Source organism: Podarcis vaucheri, assembly GCF_965113315.1.
Source record: "Podarcis vaucheri genome assembly, chromosome: Z".
Taxonomy (NCBI): domain Eukaryota; kingdom Metazoa; phylum Chordata; class Lepidosauria; order Squamata; family Lacertidae; genus Podarcis; species Podarcis vaucheri.
Genome location: NC_138758.1, coordinates 31184324 through 31202776, shown reverse-complemented (window position 1 = coordinate 31202776; position 18453 = coordinate 31184324). Strand labels below are relative to the sequence as shown.

The window sequence follows — 18453 nt, the reverse complement described above, 5'->3', positions numbered from 1 at the left end:
AAAAAACAAAACAAAGCAGTGTAGTTAGGTAAGTGAGTACACTGAGTTCATTCTTATTTATTTCATGAAACTTATATACTACTTGACCAAAAAACCCCTCAAAACTCAGTGTGGTTTACCGAAAGAATAAAGCAACAGTTAAAAAAAAGCTAAAAATAAAATTCAAACCTTCAGAACATAATCAAAATCTATGATAAGCTAAAACAGGGTTAAAAGTACATGTCAACATTCTACATGTCTGGATAGGCATGCCTGAACAGAAATGTTTTCGGCAGGTGCCAAAAAGAATATGGTGAAGAAACGCCTGATGTCAACAGGCAGGGAGTTCCAAAGTGTGGATGTTTCTGCTCTAAAAATATATGCTTTGTAACTGTATGGTGAGATAAATAGGTCATTGGCCTGATCCAGCAGGTTCTCATGGTTCGTCTTCATACAAGGCAGTTTCCAGAGTTCCTGATGTATGAGGTAGTAATTCCAAATAAATTGCTTCCACTGGCGACTAGCTTGGGGGTCATTTCCTTGTGCTATGAAGATCCTAATTATAATTAATGGGATTTCAATGGTGCTCATGCAAGATGCCAACATTTAAAGCCCTAAATGGCCCCAGCCCTCTATACCCGAAGAAGCGCTTCTACCCCCGTCATTCAGCCCAGACATTGAGGTCTAGCTCCAATAGTTTTCTGGTGGTTCCCCAACTGCAAAAAGTGAGGTTACAGGGAACCAGGCAGAGGGCCGTCTCAGTAATCGCAGCTGCCCTGTGGACTGCTCTCCCATCAGATGTCAAGGAGATACAACCTTTAGAAGACATCTGAAGGCAGCCTTGTATAGTGAAGTTTTTAATGTTTTATTACATTTCTGTATATGCTGGAAGCCACCCAGAGGGGCTGGGGCAACTTGGTCAGATGGGTGGGGTACAAATAATAAAATTCTTCTTCTTCTTCTTACCTCTGCATGGGCCAGCTCAGTTGATCTCTCTCCTTCTGCTTCTCTTATTGGCACCCACAATCTTCCTGCTGGAGATGGCCTCAGTCACCTTTCCTCCTCTAATGTGATGCAGCTTCTGGCTTCTAGAAATGCTGAATTTGTATGGCTATATGAATAAAACTTCCCTATTGTTCTGGGGTGGGGGCTTTTATGGCTTCTCCTGAAGCAACACAGCCTCCTGAACCGCTGTTAGCCTTTCAGCAGGGAAACTGAAACAGAGGCTTGTAGGTGTGTGTGTGGCTGCCCCCATCCAGATGGAAAGACTGCCTTGAGAACAGCGTGCCATTTTAGCCCTTTGGATCAGGCCATTTTCCTCCCACCTCACTTAACAGTCACCCTCCAACCATAATGCTGACGCAGTGATGGGCATTTTCTTTCATCCCGAATGCCAGAAGAAGCCTTTTTTCCTTCTGTGTCTGTTTCGAATGACCTCCCCCACAAGTCAGAAATGTAGAACGAACCACAGAATGATGCACTGCAGACTTGTGAGGAGTTTCATTAAAGGTCCCAAGTGTGGATTGAGAGAGGAAGGTCATAGAATTATAGCGTTGGGAGGGACACCACAGCTCATCTAGCCCAATCCCTTACAATGCAGGAATCACAGCTAAATAATATCGGACTAAATATATCCAGATTTAGTTGGGGCACTTGCTTAGGGTGAAGTCCTCTTCATCCCCACCAGATGATCTTCTAAGGAAGCCTGCAAGAGGATCGAGCCTCTACCTGGGGCAGCAGCCTCATAGTGCCAAGCAGGTTAAATCTGAAACAAGGACTGCAGCTGTCATTGAGCCTAAGCTGATGCAGCATACTTGCAGAGCGCCATCCCCCACCTGCCGCCTTACCTGGTCTTTGCCGGCAGTGCTGCTGTTGCCACCAGTGGAACTTTGTTCAACATGGCAGGGCTGGCAGTTGGCACCAGGTGCCCTATGATGGTTGCTGCTCTGAATTCTACTTTGGTCCAAGAGTAATACCCTAGTCCAGTTATGCATTACAGTGGTGCCTCGCAAGACGAAATTAATTTGTTCCGCGAGTTTTGTTGTCTTGCGATTTTTTTCGTCTTGCGAAGCACGGTGTCGGAAAAGTTTTGGAAAAGCTTAAAAAATCACCAAAGTCTTCAAAAACCTCAAAAAAGGCTACCACACCGCGTGCTATGAGTTGCTCCTCGAAGTCAAGTCGCAACTGTATTAACGGTTTTAAGAAAAAGGAAACAAACTTGCAAGACGTTTCCATCTTGCGAAGCAGGCCCATAGGGAAAATCGTCTTGCGAAGCAACTCAAAAAACCAAAAACCCTTTCGTCTAGCGAGTTTTCCATCTTGCGAGGCATTCGTCTTGCAAGGTACCACTGTATTCCTAGTAAGTACGTCATGGAAATAATTCCATTTCCGCCACCACACCAACTTGATTCCTGATTGCCTTCCTGTGCTCTTGAGAAAATGTGCCTTATCATTAGTACTGTGACTGGTTCAATAAAGTACAGTAAAGCTCAAATTGCAGAAATTGTGCTGTTCCTCACCCTGTGGCAGCTGCAATCATTTTAACTGTTCTGTTGGTTCCAAGGGCCAATCTACACAGGAGATTAAAAAGCCATAGTTTGGCATGTTCAGCTATAAGTAGTAGGCTCTAGATCAGCGGTTCCCAAAGTGGGTGGTAAAGGAGCGGTAGGATTAAGCTACGGTAATCAGTTTTGTTGAATTAAATAAACTCAATACTTTCAACTGGATTGTGAATGAATGTGCAATTTATTGTTACTTGATTTTGATTTTATTGTGTTGTTATTTTCTTTAGTGGGTGGTGCAAAGCACCATTCTGAATAAGAGCGTCTGAATGCCACTCATTACTAACAACCAACAGATTAGTAAATTTAGGTCAAATTGTCTGATACCGGGGCAGTGCAAAAGAAAATGCTGTCTCTCAAACACCATGATGGTTACCACTGCTACAACCTTACTTGACAGGACTATGAGGACAAACCGAAGCAACCCTATGTTACCCTTTTAGAGGAAGGGTTAGTTAAAAATGGAGCAGTTTTTGTTATTGCATGTGTGTGAACCTGAAGATAATGGAAATTCCCCAACTGAGGCAGGAGCCCAACTTTTGGATATTGTATGACTAATGTCTATTTTGAGACTTGGCTTACTTAATTAGCACCTCAGAGATAGGCCAAGTTCCAGTCAGTCTCTGCTTTGGAATTCCATTCTTCACTATGAATGAAACAATTACATGGCATTTGAATTTTACTGAAGGCAATGGTCAGGGATGTAAAATGACCTGGAGGGGGAAAGTCTAAGCTAGGTTTTGAGGGATTTTCTTTTCTTTTTAGGAGAGTGGTTTGCTTTCACCTTGGGCAGCTAGGTGCAATGTTTTGTTTAGAGTGATTGCTGTTTGTTTTCTTGAGGGTTGTTTTTGTTTTTTGCAGGGGGGTGTTAACTATCCCTCTCAAGTGAGAAGGTAGCTTTGACCCTGCCAACTTGGTATCACAGAATTCCTGATTTCTCAAGATGGTCCCTATGGTCCTTTCACTCAGGCCTAGCAAAAATTAAGGGAACACACTGATATGGTGAGATGGGAGGGTTTTTTATATTGATGTGTCTTGTGCTAAAATGGGGAGTATGTGAAAGCAATGCTGTAGCAAATAGCTCACACAAATGCACATTCATTCATTCATTTTTATTACCCCGCTTTCTTTTAACTGTCATGGAATCCAGAGTGGCACACATGAAGATGGTCTCCCATCCAGTCACTGACTAGACCCAAAACCTGCTTAGCTTTAGCAAAGTGGTAGCCCCATGTGCCTTGAACATGTGCTGCCAAGAACTTGTGGTTGTTTTTTTTTTGTTTTTTTTTTTGTTTTGTTTTTTGTTTTGCTGAAAGGGAGCATATCCTATGGTCTTTATTAACTGTGTGGGTGTGTCTGAGTGATTGTATCACCAGCTCCAAGACCAATTAATCTATAACTAAAACTGTGTCTGTGTAAAATGCCTTTTGGTGTGGAAACCGTCGTTCTTCTGGAAATACTCTTTTTGAAATCTGCCCTACCAATAGGTTCTGAAGGTCATACTTGGCAGTATAAGGGTAGTTTAAGAAATGCAGGTCACCCCTGGTCCTCTTTAAAATTGTGGTATGTAGAACATTCTGGGCTACTCAAGGCAATAACCAGTGATATTAATGAGAAGTGATGCTAGATTTTCCATTTTCACTTTGCCAGGTGATCCTGGAAAAAATGGGCCGGCATGCCAAGATGACACTCCTTAGCTTTTCTCTAGCCATAATTTATTTTAATTATTTCTTAGCTGTTGTTCAAAATAAAATCTTCCCACAGCGACTCACAACACTTAAAAAGCAATTTTAAAACTATATAAAATATAATGCTGTGCCCTCACCACAGCAATGGTTCACTACAAAGCTTCTGTGTAATCATAGCTGGGTGTTCCAAAACAGAACTAGCAAACGGACGCCACTTCACATCACCCAAATAAATGTTTTTAAAGCCTGCCTTGCACTGCCACAGCAAGGGGAGTGGTGAGGGCGCTGCGTGGGTGATGCACCTCAGAAGAGAGAGGGGAGCCTGTACAGTGTAATGGCTAAGAATGCTTGGCTAGGACATGGGAGACCAGGGTTCGAATCCCCACTTCGCCATGAAGCTCACTGGGTAACCTTGGGCCAGTCATTTGCTCTCAGATTAACTCACCTCACAGGATTTTTGTGAGAATAAAATGGAGGGGGAGAAGTGTGTGTGCTCCTTGGAGGAAAGGTGGGATATAAATGCAATAGATAATAATAACTAAATAAACTCAAGCATAGCCTATGAGAGTTACAACGGCTACCAGATCTGCTACTACTGTGTGTTGCTTTGGGCCGTCCATTTTCCCTTATAATAGTTTGCCCCTGTGAAGACCTCTTTGCTGACAAATTCATATTATGAGAAGGAGGGTGTCTGGGTGCCCACATCTGGGGAGGAAGAATATTATTATTACTTCATTACATATTATTACATTTATATGTTGGGTGTGTTTTTTACTATGGTAACTCAAATGAACGTGCACTATATAAGCAAATAAATGTTGACGAGCTGCCCTACTAGCATAGGACAGGGTGAACTGCAAGAACCTGGTTTGCAGCTGAAAACTGTGTTCATACTAATCTGTCAGCGGGTAGGGACTGGCTTTCTTTTTAAATTCCCTTACCCATCTCCTAATTGTTCCAAATTTTAATCCAAATGTAAAAAGTACTCACGGTACAGTCCTTAAGTGATTTTAGCGTTGGAAGAATTGACCGCTAATACCTCACAGTCTCGCAGCTTTGTACCATCAAAGGAATCGTTCTATTCGTTGCGTTGCAGCTCCGACCCCCTCACTCTCAGAGCTTGCCGGGGAGGGGGGAGCCCGCTTTTGACGCTACCCCTTATTTCACAGCAGGGAAGATGACTGTCATATCCTGCAGTGCTGTTTGCCAGTCTTTAATTGTAACATATTCATATCCCGCCTTTCCTCCAGAGAGCTAGAGGTGGCCTGCATACTTCTCCTCCTTCCTATTTTATCTTCACAGCAACCTTGTGAGGTAGACTAGACTGAGAGAGGCAGCAACTGGCTCAAGGTCACAACCAGGAAGCTTCATGACCAAGTGGGGATATGAACCCTGGTTCCTCCCAGGTCCTAGTCCTCATTTTATCCCTACAACAACCCTGTGAGGTAGGTTAGGCTGAGAGGCAGTGACTTGTGACCACGGGTCACTTCATAGCTAAGTGGGAATTTGAACCCTAATCACCCACAGGTCATACCAGCAGTCTTAATGACTGCACCACAGTGGCTTAAATAAGCAAGATTTTTATCAGAGAGGAACCCACAAAATTATCTTAAGCAGAAAGAAGTGTCCAGTTATATGAGCCTGCACAGCTGAGGGAAAGATTCCAGTGTCTCTCTAGCCAAAATGTGACCCAAATTAAACCAGCAAGCTTTTGAGTCCACCAGAACTCTTCCATCAGGTGGGATGCTAATCAAGGGTGTGAGAAAAGAAAACTGCCTTGGTTCTGCAGCTATAATGCATTTCTCTTTAGTTGTGATTCCTGCACTGCAAGGGGGTTGGACTAGATGACCCATGGGGTCCCTTTAAATTCTGTGGGGGTTGTCATGAAGAACAGTTACACTTCAGAATTCACTACACCATTGTAGCGATCACTATCCATGTGAAAGGTGGTTTTGAGGAACTAGTTTGACAGGTCCATACGAGTTCTGCCTGCTCCTCTCCCACACTCCTATAAATCAGGCCTGCCAATCCCTCAAACGTATGAGAGGGCTGAATTCCCTATTTTGATTATGTCCCACCTCTTCCTTCAATAAGCTCAAGGTGGAATAGATGGTTCTCCCTCCACCCCTTACTCCCCACAACTAAGCTGTGAGGTAGGCCCAGAGTCATCCATTTGCCTTGGGGAAAAGGCTGTGTAATCTGTGTGGGCTGTTGAGAGGGGGTGCAGTTAGGGAGGCTTATTTTGTTGCTCTGAGCCAGTGTGTGATACCCGCCCCCCCCCCCAAACATGGGGCAGCAGGGCTACCTCACAGGGTTGTTTGTGAGGATAAAATGGGGAGAAAGACAACCACGTACACCACCTTGAGCTCCTTGGAGGAAATAAGTAGGGCTAGAAAAGTAATTAGTAAGTAAAAGTCTTGGTATAAGAACAGCTAAGAAAAACTAGACCATATTGGATAGTGTAAAATATAACAGAAGGTGTCCTCCTCCCCCCCCCCCCGAGATTTGCTTCTTATAAGAGGATTTTAGGGCCTCTTAACATCATCAGTTGAGAAACAGGCATTAGACATTCAAGCTGATGAGAGAGTTACATTTTTCTTGGTTTTCTTGGAGGTCTATGAATTCTTGGCCTCAATGCTGTTAGAGCTAATGTGCCTTACTCCTAAGAAGAAAACAGGCTGTTAGCATCTATAAACACACCATAACTTGAATGATTATGTGTGCCTTTCTTAATGCAATTAGAGTTTTGTGCTTTAAGACGGCAACATTTTATAAGGCTTTCTTGTCTTTTCCCTCGTCCCCCCCCCCCCCGATATTTGTCTGTCAGACTTTGAAGAGCTGGCATCACTGGATCAAGTTCATAAGTTTTGCTGAATCACTTAAACTAAACAGTTTAAATTGGATTTTAAATAAATGTGCAATTCATTGTTACTATTTTGAATTTTATCGTGTTGTTAATGGTTCGTGCAAGCCGCTATTCTGAATAATGTTTCTTACAGGGTAGGGGGCGCCGGGGATGAGTTTATGGAACGGGAGGGGGAGAATGGGCAATAGTGTTTCTGAGCGAGGGGGGAAGCAAAAGTTAAAATGTTTGTTTTTGCTTTTAAAATCTTCACCACTGGATCTTAATGTGGGGTTTCACTGGTAAGCACTTTCTTTCTTTCCTTTGTTGAACTTTCCCCTGTTTTTATGCCACTGGGTGTTCCTGGAGATATGTAACACCTTTCCTAGGCCACATTTGAGCTCAAATACAACCACCTGTAACTTTTACTTAAAAAGTACCTTTCTCTTTGGTTTTCCCAAACAGGTTGTGAAAACAATAGGTCTGAGAGAGGTTTGGTTTTTTGGACTCCAGTACCAGGATACCAAGGGCTTCTCTACATGGCTGAAACTCAACAAAAAGGTAATTACTGATGTGGGCATATGTCATCCTTTGTTTTATTGTCTGCATTTTAATAGATTTCTTTTTTTACATTGTTTTAATTATATTAGAGCTTAATGATTTTTTAAACTGTCATTATCTATCTATCTATCTATCTATCTATCTATCTATCTACTATGTAGCTAAGCTTTCTGTATTTTATCTGAGTCATTTTAATTCGTGTTAGCTGCCTTGAATCCCAGTCAGAGGAAAGGGAAGATATAAATAAATATAATTATAGACATACCTGTTTGCTTGCTGCCTCACCCACAAAAGACAGGGTCCCACTTTTTTGAGAAGCAGCAGTTTCTTTATTTTTCTTTTTTTAGTGTTTCTCCAGAGCAGTAGGAGAAACCCCAGCAAAACATTTTTTTAAAAAAAAAACAGGTTGCACCAAGAAATTGCTGCCTTAACTTAACAGGAACTGCAGTCTCAGGATAAATACTCTTGAACCCTGACTTTATTAGGAAGAAAAGGTCTGGGTATGTTCTATTTGTAAAAAACATGTTTTTGATGATTTTCAGTTACAAGTGAATTAGATATAAAAAAGAGAAAAGAAAAAGTAATATCTACAATAACAACAGCTGTACAGAGCCATCACAAAAGTGGTCGTTCATTGAATGTACAATAGTTGGATGAAAGTGTCATTCTACAAATGTTCTCATAGGGAACAGTATCGCCCCCAGGGGGAGGTGGGATTATCTAGGGGGCACTGGAGTTGATGATCTAAGATTCCTGCTAAGTACCTTTAATTCAGACATTTGGGAAACTGTTATCACCCAATGCATTAAGAATTTGCTGAACAGTTAAGTAGTTATTAAATCTGGTGTCTAAGACTATTGCTAAATTACTACCAGACTCTGAAAACTAGTGTTGCCAGATCAAGTTAATCAATTTTGTTGAATTAATTAAACTAAACAGTTTTGATGGATTCTGATTAATGTGCAGTGAATCATTACTGTTTTGAAACGTGCTACTGTCTTATTTAAACCACTATTCTGAATAACACTTTTTATGGGGTGGGCACTGGGCTTGAGTCTATGGCCCGTGTGTATGAATGTGGCCTGAAAAGGTTTGGGAACCACTGATCTAGACCTTGTTACCAATTTGCTGCAGGTAACAGCGCAGGATGTCCGCAAAGAGAGCCCACTGCTTTTCAAATTCCGTGCCAAATTCTACCCAGAGGATGTGGCAGAGGAGCTGATCCAGGACATAACCCAGCGCCTGTTCTTCCTCCAAGTGAAGGAGGGCATCCTGAATGATGACATCTACTGTCCCCCAGAAACTGCCGTCCTGCTGGCTTCCTATGCTGTCCAGTCCAAATATGGTGACTTCAACAAGGAGGTGCACAACCCTGGTTACCTTACTGGCGACAAACTGCTTCCTCTAAGGTAGGTCAGATTTGACACATGCTTCTAGCCTTATGGGAAGTGTACTACTTCCTTGTGACTTTCACTATTCATATTCTTCCAGTGGATCTAAATGGCAGTAAAAAAAGGTGCAGTATGTTAACTTCCATAAGTGACTGGTGATCTCAGTGTAAAGACAATCAGCTGCTAGCCTAAGAGTGACTCAGTCCTGTCTGCTCCCCACAAGATGTTCGTAAGTTGCTCCAGCTGGGGATAGACCTATCTGTCTATCTCCGGTCTATGCCTCATTCATGTTGTTACACATAATTGCCTTCTGTAGTCACATTTCTATTTGTGTGGAAACAGAAAATGCTCATTTAAATGAAGGAGAGGACTACAGATGGCTGTTAGCCACATTTTTTATGCTCTTCCTCCAGTTCTAGGCAGCAATGCTTCTGAATACCAGGGGCTAGAAACTACAGGAGGGGAGGGTGTGGTACTTGTGCTTAGGTCCTGCTTTCCCTTGGGGGCATCTGGTTGGCCACTGAATTATAGGTGGGTCTTTGGCCTGATCCAGCAGGCTCCTCTTAAGTTCTTAAATCCAGGGGGGCATAAGAAGAGTCCTGCTGGATCAGTCCAAAGGCCCATTTCAGCCAGTGTACTGTTTACCACAGTCACCAGATGTCGCTAGGAAGCACACAAGCAAGACACAACAGCAACTTCTTCTGCTCATGTTCCTTAACAACATATTCAGAGGCACACCACCTCCTACAATGGAGGCAAACACTAGTGTACTAGCTGGGCCTTTCTCAGTCATTGCTAAGAGTTCCGCACTCTCACCTCTCTGCCCTAGAGTCTGTGTTTCTCTAATTTGTGCTGCAGTGTGGCAGAGCTAAGGAAAATCAGGGGTCTTGTATTTCCTGCTTGGGTAGAATTTTCTTCCCAAGCCTTGCTGGCAAAAAACAAGAGAGATTGGGAAATATAGAAGCAGCAGAAAAAGATAGCTTAGCACCTTCTCATTCAGACTCCAAAGCTTCCTCCAAGGTTGAACAAGCACTCCCTCTCCATCCAATCATTGAGCAGGCATGGGAGGTTCAAGAGAAGGATTTGCCTTGCTTGCTCACAAAACTGCCTGTCAGCACTGACTTCGGACTCCCATGGAATAACAGCACTGTCGGGTTGCCACATTCAAGCACAACAGCCACACTCTCCTCTCCTGTGGTTTCCAGCAGCCGGGATTCAGAAGCATCACTGCCTCCAACTGTGAAGGCAGAGCATAGCTATCATGGCTAGTAGCCCTCAATAACCTTATTCCTATCCATTAATTTGCCCAGTCCTCTTTTAAAGCCATCTAGATTGGTGGCCATTACTGCCTCCTGTGGGAGTGTGTTCCATAGTTTCTCTGTACTGCTTGAAGAGAAGCTCTTTCTTTTACCTGTACTGCATCTTCCAACATTCATCTTCTTTGGATGTCTGTGAGTTTCCTCTCTCCACTTTCTCCATGTCATGCATACTTTTATAAACATGTGTCGTGTGGCCTCTTGCCTTTTCTCTGAACTGTCTCAGACATTGCAATATTTCTTCCAATGAGAGTCACTCCATCCCCTTGATCATTTTAGTTGCCCTATTCTGAGCCCTTTCCTACTCTGCATTATCCTTTTTGAGATGAGGAGACCAAAAGTGTACATGTACACAATATTCCAAATGTGGGGCTCTCAGATGATTGACAGATGACCAGGCCCCATCAACATGTGCAATTTTGCCCTTATCTCCTAAGGGAAATAAGGATCTGGCCGACTGCCTGCATCTGGTTCCCCACCTTTGTATTAGGTAGAAGCACCAGAGAACAACTCTCAGACCACTGATTGAGCTTAGGGGACTACATTTTCCTCTGTACAGATAGAGGGAGTTTGAAAAATAAATTCCCCACAAGCTTCCTTTGCCACAGTTTTACATGTATGGAAGCTGCTTATCTCCTGATGTGCTTTGCTGTTCTTTGCTTCCTAGGGTTTTGGAGCAGCACAAACTTAACAAGGATCAGTGGGAGGAAAGGATCCAAGTGTGGCATGAAGAACATCGAGGAATGCTCAGGTAAGTCAGAAATTATAGAAATAATTGGTTTGTGTTGTATAAGAGCATCTTTTGTTCATAATATAGCTTCATCTTTAAATATTCAAAGTGCATCACAGAAGTCAATGCAGTAATGAATGAATTTTATTATTTCGGTCACAGACCAGTTCCAGCCCACATACAATATCAAGGAAGTCATAAAACACAATAGGAATACATTTGAATTTGCAATTAGGCACAATGCAGGGATATTATCAGGGACAATACAGATATAACAGGGACAATACAGATATAGCAACAGTTAAAAAAATAAAATTAAAACTTAGTCACTGACATATAACCTAAAATCATCATTTATGGCCTTGATAATTATGATAGCACAGCTTGTTCCCTAAGTTTTATGGCAATCACACAGAATTTGTCTACCCTTAACGTGATCTCAAAGACAGGAGTGCCAGCATGCTCTGGTCCATGGGGTCACAACGAGTCGGACATGATTAAACAACTAAACAACAACAATGTGATCTCAGGATCCTTGTCATCTACCAGTGATTTTAGACATTGAAGTTCGGATTCATTTGAAGATTTTTGCATAGCAGGGGTAATAAATACCGAGTGTATATCCCTGTAGAAACTGCAGCGTAACAAGGCATGAGAGACAGTTTCTACCTCCATCAAGCCGCAGGGGCAGACTCATTCCGCGTATGGTTTACCCTCGAATCTGCCCTGCAATAAGGCAGATGGCAGCACGTTAAATCTAGCAAGGGTAAATGGCTGTCTGTATTTAGGTATTTGTAATTTTGACAAATAATTGGCTGGGGTAAATCCTCTCCCATTATCTTTTATTGCTGGGTGTTTATTCATCCTGCTCACGTGGCATTGCGGTTCCACATCCCAAATTCGTTGGCGGATTATTGCTCTAGCTTTCTCATAACCTACAACTATCAGGGTGTGTGGGGAAAACCCCAAGCCTCTTAGCTTTTCGTGCAGTGTAGCTTTCCATTTGGATTGGTAGGAATCCAGTAGGGTTAAGGGTGCCAACCCAACAGGGAAAAAGATAAGTTTTAACCAATAATGGATCTTCAGAATCCATATCTGAGCACTAACAGGGATTTGCCAGACCTCCAGGCGGACAGCTATGTTTAGACACACAAGAAGGGATCCCTAACAGGCATTGATAGAACTTAGTTTGGAATGATTCTAAGGGAGCAAGGTTTAAGAAGCTGCAGATCTGAGAGCCATATGTCAGTTGTGTTAATATTTTTGCAGCAAAGACCTGGGAGGCTGCCGGAATATATTGGCCCCCTTTTCCATAGAAAAACCTTGTAATAGCTTTGGTAGATCTTTGGGCATTGCAATAGTATTAATGCAGTAATGATTTGACAAAGAATTACTAACCTATAGCTCTCCCTTCGCCTCCTGATGATGATTACAAAATCCATCACTTGTAACCCTTGAGACTGTGTTGAGTGGGACTGGGTGGGGCATGACAACCTCTGGAAGGGATGCTGTCGATATAGGCAACTTGCTACCTCTTCGTAGTTTAAAAATATGCTTGGAGGCTTGGTTGGAAAAACCCATCATTGTATTTACAGGAGGTCAGAAGTGTTGTGTTTTGAACTACTTTTAAACTCTGCCATGCTTTGTGAACGAAGGGACGCGGGTGGCGCTGTGGGCTAAAGCCTCAACGCCTAGGGCTTGCCGATCGAAAGGTCGGCGGTTCGAATCCCCGCGGCGGGGTGCGCTCCCGCTGTTCGGTCCCAGCGCCTGCCCACCTAGCAGTTCGAAAGCACCTCCGGGTGCAAGTAGATAAATAGGTACCGCTTACCAGCGGGAAGGTAAACGGCGTTCCGTGTGCGGCTCTGGCTCGCCAGAGCAGCGATGTCACGCTGGCCACGTGACCCGGAAGTGTCCCCGGACAGCGCTGGCCCCCGGCCAATAAATGTGAGATGGGCGCACAAACCCCACAGTCTGTCAAGACTGGCCCGTTCGGGCAGGGGTACCTTTACCTTTACCTTTTTATGCTTTGCGAAGATTGTATTAAAAATCCATTCTCTTGTGTACTTTTAGAGAAGATGCCATCTTGGAATATCTGAAAATTGCACAAGATCTGGAGATGTATGGTGTGAACTACTTCAGTATTAAGAACAAGAAGGGCTCAGAACTTTGGTTGGGAGTCGATGCCCTTGGACTCAACATTTATGAGCACAATGACAGGTAACAAGACTGTCCTTCAAACTTGCATGGGGACTGGGAGGGGAGAGGGCCATCTGTTGCATCAGGCATCAGTGCATCAAAGTCCAGCAACCTTCTTCTAGCATTTGCCAGCTGGCTACCTAGATGTTTTCAGGAGGCTCGAAGAAAACCATCACAGCAGCAGTTCTTTCATGTCAGTCCCCACCTTGTGCAATTCATATCCTCTTTATCTATGACAGCTAAAAGCTTTTGCTGGATCCATCATAGGGGACTAAATGCAAAGCCTTAGTCTCCTAGGGAGAGTGTTTATTTAGTGGGAGAGATAATGTGGTGTAATATTTATATCCCAATTTGATGGGTGGGTGTTTATTTCCCAGAAATTTTATTTGGGATTGGAACCTGAGATTGGGTATGGGAAGGCTTGAATCCCAAGCACCATCCATTCTAGATAGCGTGACATGGGGCCAGAGATGATTTATTTATTTATTGTGTTTATTTAGAGCTTTTGTACCCTACTCTTCAGCCAAAATGGCTCTGAGAATGGCTTACATGCCATTGATTAAAACAAGGCAGTCATCTCCCACAGACTTACAATCTTTTCCCCCCTTTCTTTTAAATGGCACACAAGGAAAAGGGGATAGGGAGGAAAGGGAGCAGGGTGGAAATCTCCCATACCAGTTCTCAAGCAATTGTTCCTATAATGACCAGCCTACATAGTTCAGTGGTAGGTGGAGGTGCTTGTTGGAACTGGGCTTATCTCCCACTGAAGCACCCTGAAGGAATGGCTGCACCATTGAGGGGAGAGGAGGCCTGATGGGGCTCATCTGCGACAACAGAGTTGGTGATGTGAGTTGTAGTCCAGCAACATCTGGACTTTCTTGAGCCTGAGAGATGCTCCATGATTATGTCTTGCTTTCATACTCCCAATTCAATTGATCCTTTGAATTTAAGGAAGTATTTTTATCAGGTTACATAGGGTCAGTGATCCCAGAAAGAAGTGGGAGTTTATTTTCTATAGTAGTTTACATGCTTGAGTCTTCCTGTGGTGCCCTGTGTGATCCACATCTGGACTGGTGCTTCTTTGGGAATTACTGATCTATGCACTCCTGACCTCATGTGCCCTATATATTTCCTCTAGGCACTGATTTTAATTAACAAAGTATTAACAAAGCAGGTAACTGCAGGGACCTCCAAACCTTGTGGACCAAACTGGTGCAAGCTTCTGTTGGGTGTCCCCTTTCTGCAATGTAACGCAAAATGCACTGTGTAAAAAGGCCAGTAGCACATCTACCAAAGCATTCAGTCATTGGATTAATAATATTGTGTGTACAGTGGTGCCTCGGTTTGAAAACTTAATTCGTTCTGGAGGTCTGTTCTTTAACCTGAAACTGTTCTTAACCTGAAGCACCACTTTAGCTAATAGGGCTTCCTGCTGCCGCTGTGCCACTGGCGTGTGATTTCTGTTCTCATCCTGAAGCAAAGTTCTTAACTCAAGGTAATATTTCTGGGTTAGCGGAGTCTGTAACCTGAAGCGTATGTAACCTGAAGCGTATGTAACCCGAGGTACTACTGTATAGGCACCAGTTCCTCAGTAAGTGTCTTCATATAAGATGGAAATCACATGGAATGGGTCTGCACTCACCTAATAGCCTGAGTTGCATTTAAGATTGTGTATATTTTCTCCAGGCTCCAAATCCTGTATCCTTTTGAGGCCTAAGATTTAGTATGTTGCTTTGGGCAATTTGGACAAGCCACTGTCCAAGCCACTTACATTGCATTCTGTGCAAATCTTACATAAATTCAGTGTATCTGGTTTTGTAAATTCTGAGCAACATTACCTCTTTTGTCTCAATGATGGAAAATCATTCGTGCCACATCAGTGTAGTCAGGTTGTTTAACTGCCAAAGTATTCCAATGGGCTCAGCTTTTGAAACATTAAATCCTTTCTTTCATCTTTTTCAGGTTAACACCAAAAATCGGATTCCCTTGGAGTGAGATTAGAAACATTTCATTCAATGATAAGAAGTTTGTTATCAAGCCCATTGACAAGAAAGCCCCAGTAAGATTTCATTTGTAGTTTAAAATATTTTAGTTAATAATCTATTCAAATATTTAATTGAAAATCAGTAATTTGGGGTTGTTCTATTTTGCTCTATCTACATAACCAAAAAAGCCAGTTGGTTGTTATGGGAAATCCCCTGGTGACAGAATGAACATTTAGATTTTCATAAACAAGTGACTCCCAGTTTGTTTGTTTGTTTGTTTGTTTGTTTGTTTGTTTGTTTGTTTTACTGTGCTCAAACTGGCTGGGACTGGTAGTAGTTGCAGTCTGGAATGTGTGGAGCTCAGCAGATTGCAGAGGGCTGCAATAAACCTCACACAACTGGGTATACAGCTGGTTTGATGGGCACTCTAAGGAACGAAGGGCACTCTAAGGAACGAAGAGCTTTTCAAACAGTCATTTGTGTGAAGAGTTTTCCACTTGGTAGTTTAGTGATAGAACATAAAAGCCCATTGTGATTAGTCAAGTGTCTTCTTCTTCCAAAGGTGAGGTAAATTCATCGGGTGTTTGAAACAAAAGCTAGAGAGAAGTTGTCATTTGTTTTCATCTGCGGGGCTGAGTGAGCAGCCAACCCTCAAACTCTGTTCAATTCAATACCATTGAGATCTCTGGATTGCTCTTGCCTTTCTGGTAGCAGAAGTGCTTCAGGACTCTTTAGATTAACTGGTTCCTGGACATCTGCTTTGTTTTTCTGGGTCAGCAATTGTGCCAAAAAAGGTGTTTGCTTCATTTTCATGAGAACAGTTTTCCTGCGGTGAGACAGCTCACTCTGGAAGAGGTGAACCTTGCTGTGTGTAAGTAACAGCAATATCGCTGCAAAGATGAATGGTTCCTGGCACTTAAATGCCTTGTCTGGATGCACGGAATTCTTCCAAAGCCTTTTTTCTTTATGGGGGTGTATGATTTGATTTGATTTGATTTAATGGGATCCCTTCAGCATATCCAGGGTTTGCATACAGAGCTACCTCCACCTTTTCTTCAACAAGTAGCTGATTGGTAGAATTTGTTTGTTTTAAATAATTATTTATTACCATTACTAAGAACTCAAAAGTGCAGTTGCAGGATATTACCTCCTACCATATGCAAAGCAAGCAAACAGTAGATAATAAGAGAAAGAAATAGTGAGAGGCACCATTAAAACAAAGACATCTGTATTTCCTAAGCTGGTGTGACTAGTGAGTGTTGCACATATACCGTATTTTTTGTCCCATAGGACGCTCCGTCCCATAGGACGCACCTAGTTTTTTTGGGGGGAAATAAAGGGAAAAAAATTCCCCTTTATTTCCCCCCCCCAAAAGCAGGTCGGGGAAACCGAACAAGGTCAAGGAACAGCGGGATGGTGGCGCTGCGCCTCCCTGCTGTCCCCCGAGCTTGTGGGGCTGGCCGATGTCTGCCCAGTGCGAGGGGCGCTCTGCTTCAGGGCGCCCCACCCGCCGGGCGGCAGGCTGCTATCCGCAGCGTGGGGAGCCCTGCGGGGAACTCTTGCAGGGCTCCCCACGCTGTGGATGTCTGCCCTGCGCGCGGGGCACTCTGCTTCAGGGCGCCCCACCCGCCAGGCAGCAGGCTGCTATCTGCAGGGCTCCCCACGCTGCGGATGTGTTCCCGAAGCACCGGGCGCTCTGCTTTCAGGGCGCCCGGTGCTCCGGGAAGCAGGCTGCTATCCGCAGCCTAGACATCCCTGTGGGAACTCCCGCAGGTCTGTGTAGGCTGCAGGTGTGTTCCCGAAGCGCTGAGCGCTCTGTCATACAGTGGTTTCGCTCCTTCCTCCTGGGCCGTGTCCAGAAAGTGGTGGTGGGGGATGAGTGTTCAGACCCCTGGGCTCTCACTTGTGGGGTGCCTCAGGGTTCTGTCCTCTCCCCCATGCTTTTTAATATCTATATGAAGCCGCTGGGAGAGATCATCAGGGGTTTTGGACTGGGTGTTCATCAGTATGCAGATGAAACCCAGCTCTACCTCGCCTTTAAATCAGAACCAGTGAAGGCGGTGAAGGTCCTGTGTCAGTGCCTGGAGGCGGTTGGAGGATGGATGGCGGCCAACAGATTGAGGTTGAATTCTGACAAGACAGAAGTACTGTTTTGGGGGGACAGGGAGCGGGTTGGTGTGGGGGATTCCCTGGTCTTGAATGGGGTAACTGTACCCCTGAAGGACCTACCTGCCCGCAAACTGTCTCGCCAGAGTGGTGCATGCTCTAGTTATCTCACGCTTGGACTACTGCAACGCGCTCTACATGGGGCTACCTTTGAAGGTGACCCGGAAACTGCAATTAATCCAGAATGCGGCAGCTAGACTGGTGACTGGGAGTGGCCGCCGGGACCACATAACACCGGTTCTGAGAGATCTGCATTGGCTCCCAGTACGTTTCCGAGCACGATTCAAAGTGTTGGTGCTGACCTTTAAAGCCCTAAACGGCCTCGGTCCTGTATACCTGAAGGAGCGTCTCCACCCCCATCGTTCAGCCCGGACACTGAGATCCAGCGCCGAGGGCCTTCTGGCAGTTCCCTCATTGCGAGAAGTGAGGCTACAGGGAACCAGACAGAGGGCCTTCTCGGTAGTGGCGCCAGCCCTGTGGAACGCCCTCCCATCAGATGTCAAAGAGATAAATAATTACCTGACATTCAGAAGACATCTTAAGGCAACCCTGTTCAGGGAAGTTTTTAATATGTAACGCTGTACTGTTTTTAACACTGATTGGGAGCCGCCCAGAGTGGCTGGGGAAACTCAGCCAGATGGGCGGGGTATAAATAATAAATTATAATTATTATAATTATTATAATTATTATTATTATTATTCACTTACTTCTGCTACTTCAATCTGATAACGTATTAATTGGTTGTGCTTTTCTTTTTCCAGTAATGGGATATTTTATTGTGTTAATGTTTGGTTTTTAGACAACACTCAAAGCTGGTTGTGTGCAACATTTCAACAGAAACACAATGTAGACATGCTCCACTAATATTCGAGTGAGGTTTATTTAAAGGTCATCTTTCAGATTTAAATTCCTATCCAGATTTCCAGCTTCCTGACTCATTGAAGCTAAAGGTTGCTGAACAACCATTTAGCTCTTTTTTGCTCCTTTTGTCTTTTTGCATGGGGGAAATTGCCTAATTAATTGGATGCTATTTTGCA

At 43.8% G+C, this 18453-nt stretch overlaps 1 protein-coding gene across 1 annotated transcript in view; it reads left to right on the top strand.

Moving 5' to 3' along the window:
• The window catches only part of MSN (moesin), an 86631-nt gene that overhangs the window by 57096 nt on the left and 11082 nt on the right, over positions 1–18453 (top strand). Inside the window, exons 3-7 of the mRNA XM_082208257.1 lie at positions 7536–7631; positions 8766–9040; positions 11006–11089; positions 13139–13285; positions 15227–15323. Of these exons, the coding sequence (XP_082064383.1) occupies positions 7536–7631; positions 8766–9040; positions 11006–11089; positions 13139–13285; positions 15227–15323 (699 nt within the window). The remainder of the gene's footprint in view (positions 1–7535; positions 7632–8765; positions 9041–11005; positions 11090–13138; positions 13286–15226; positions 15324–18453) is intronic.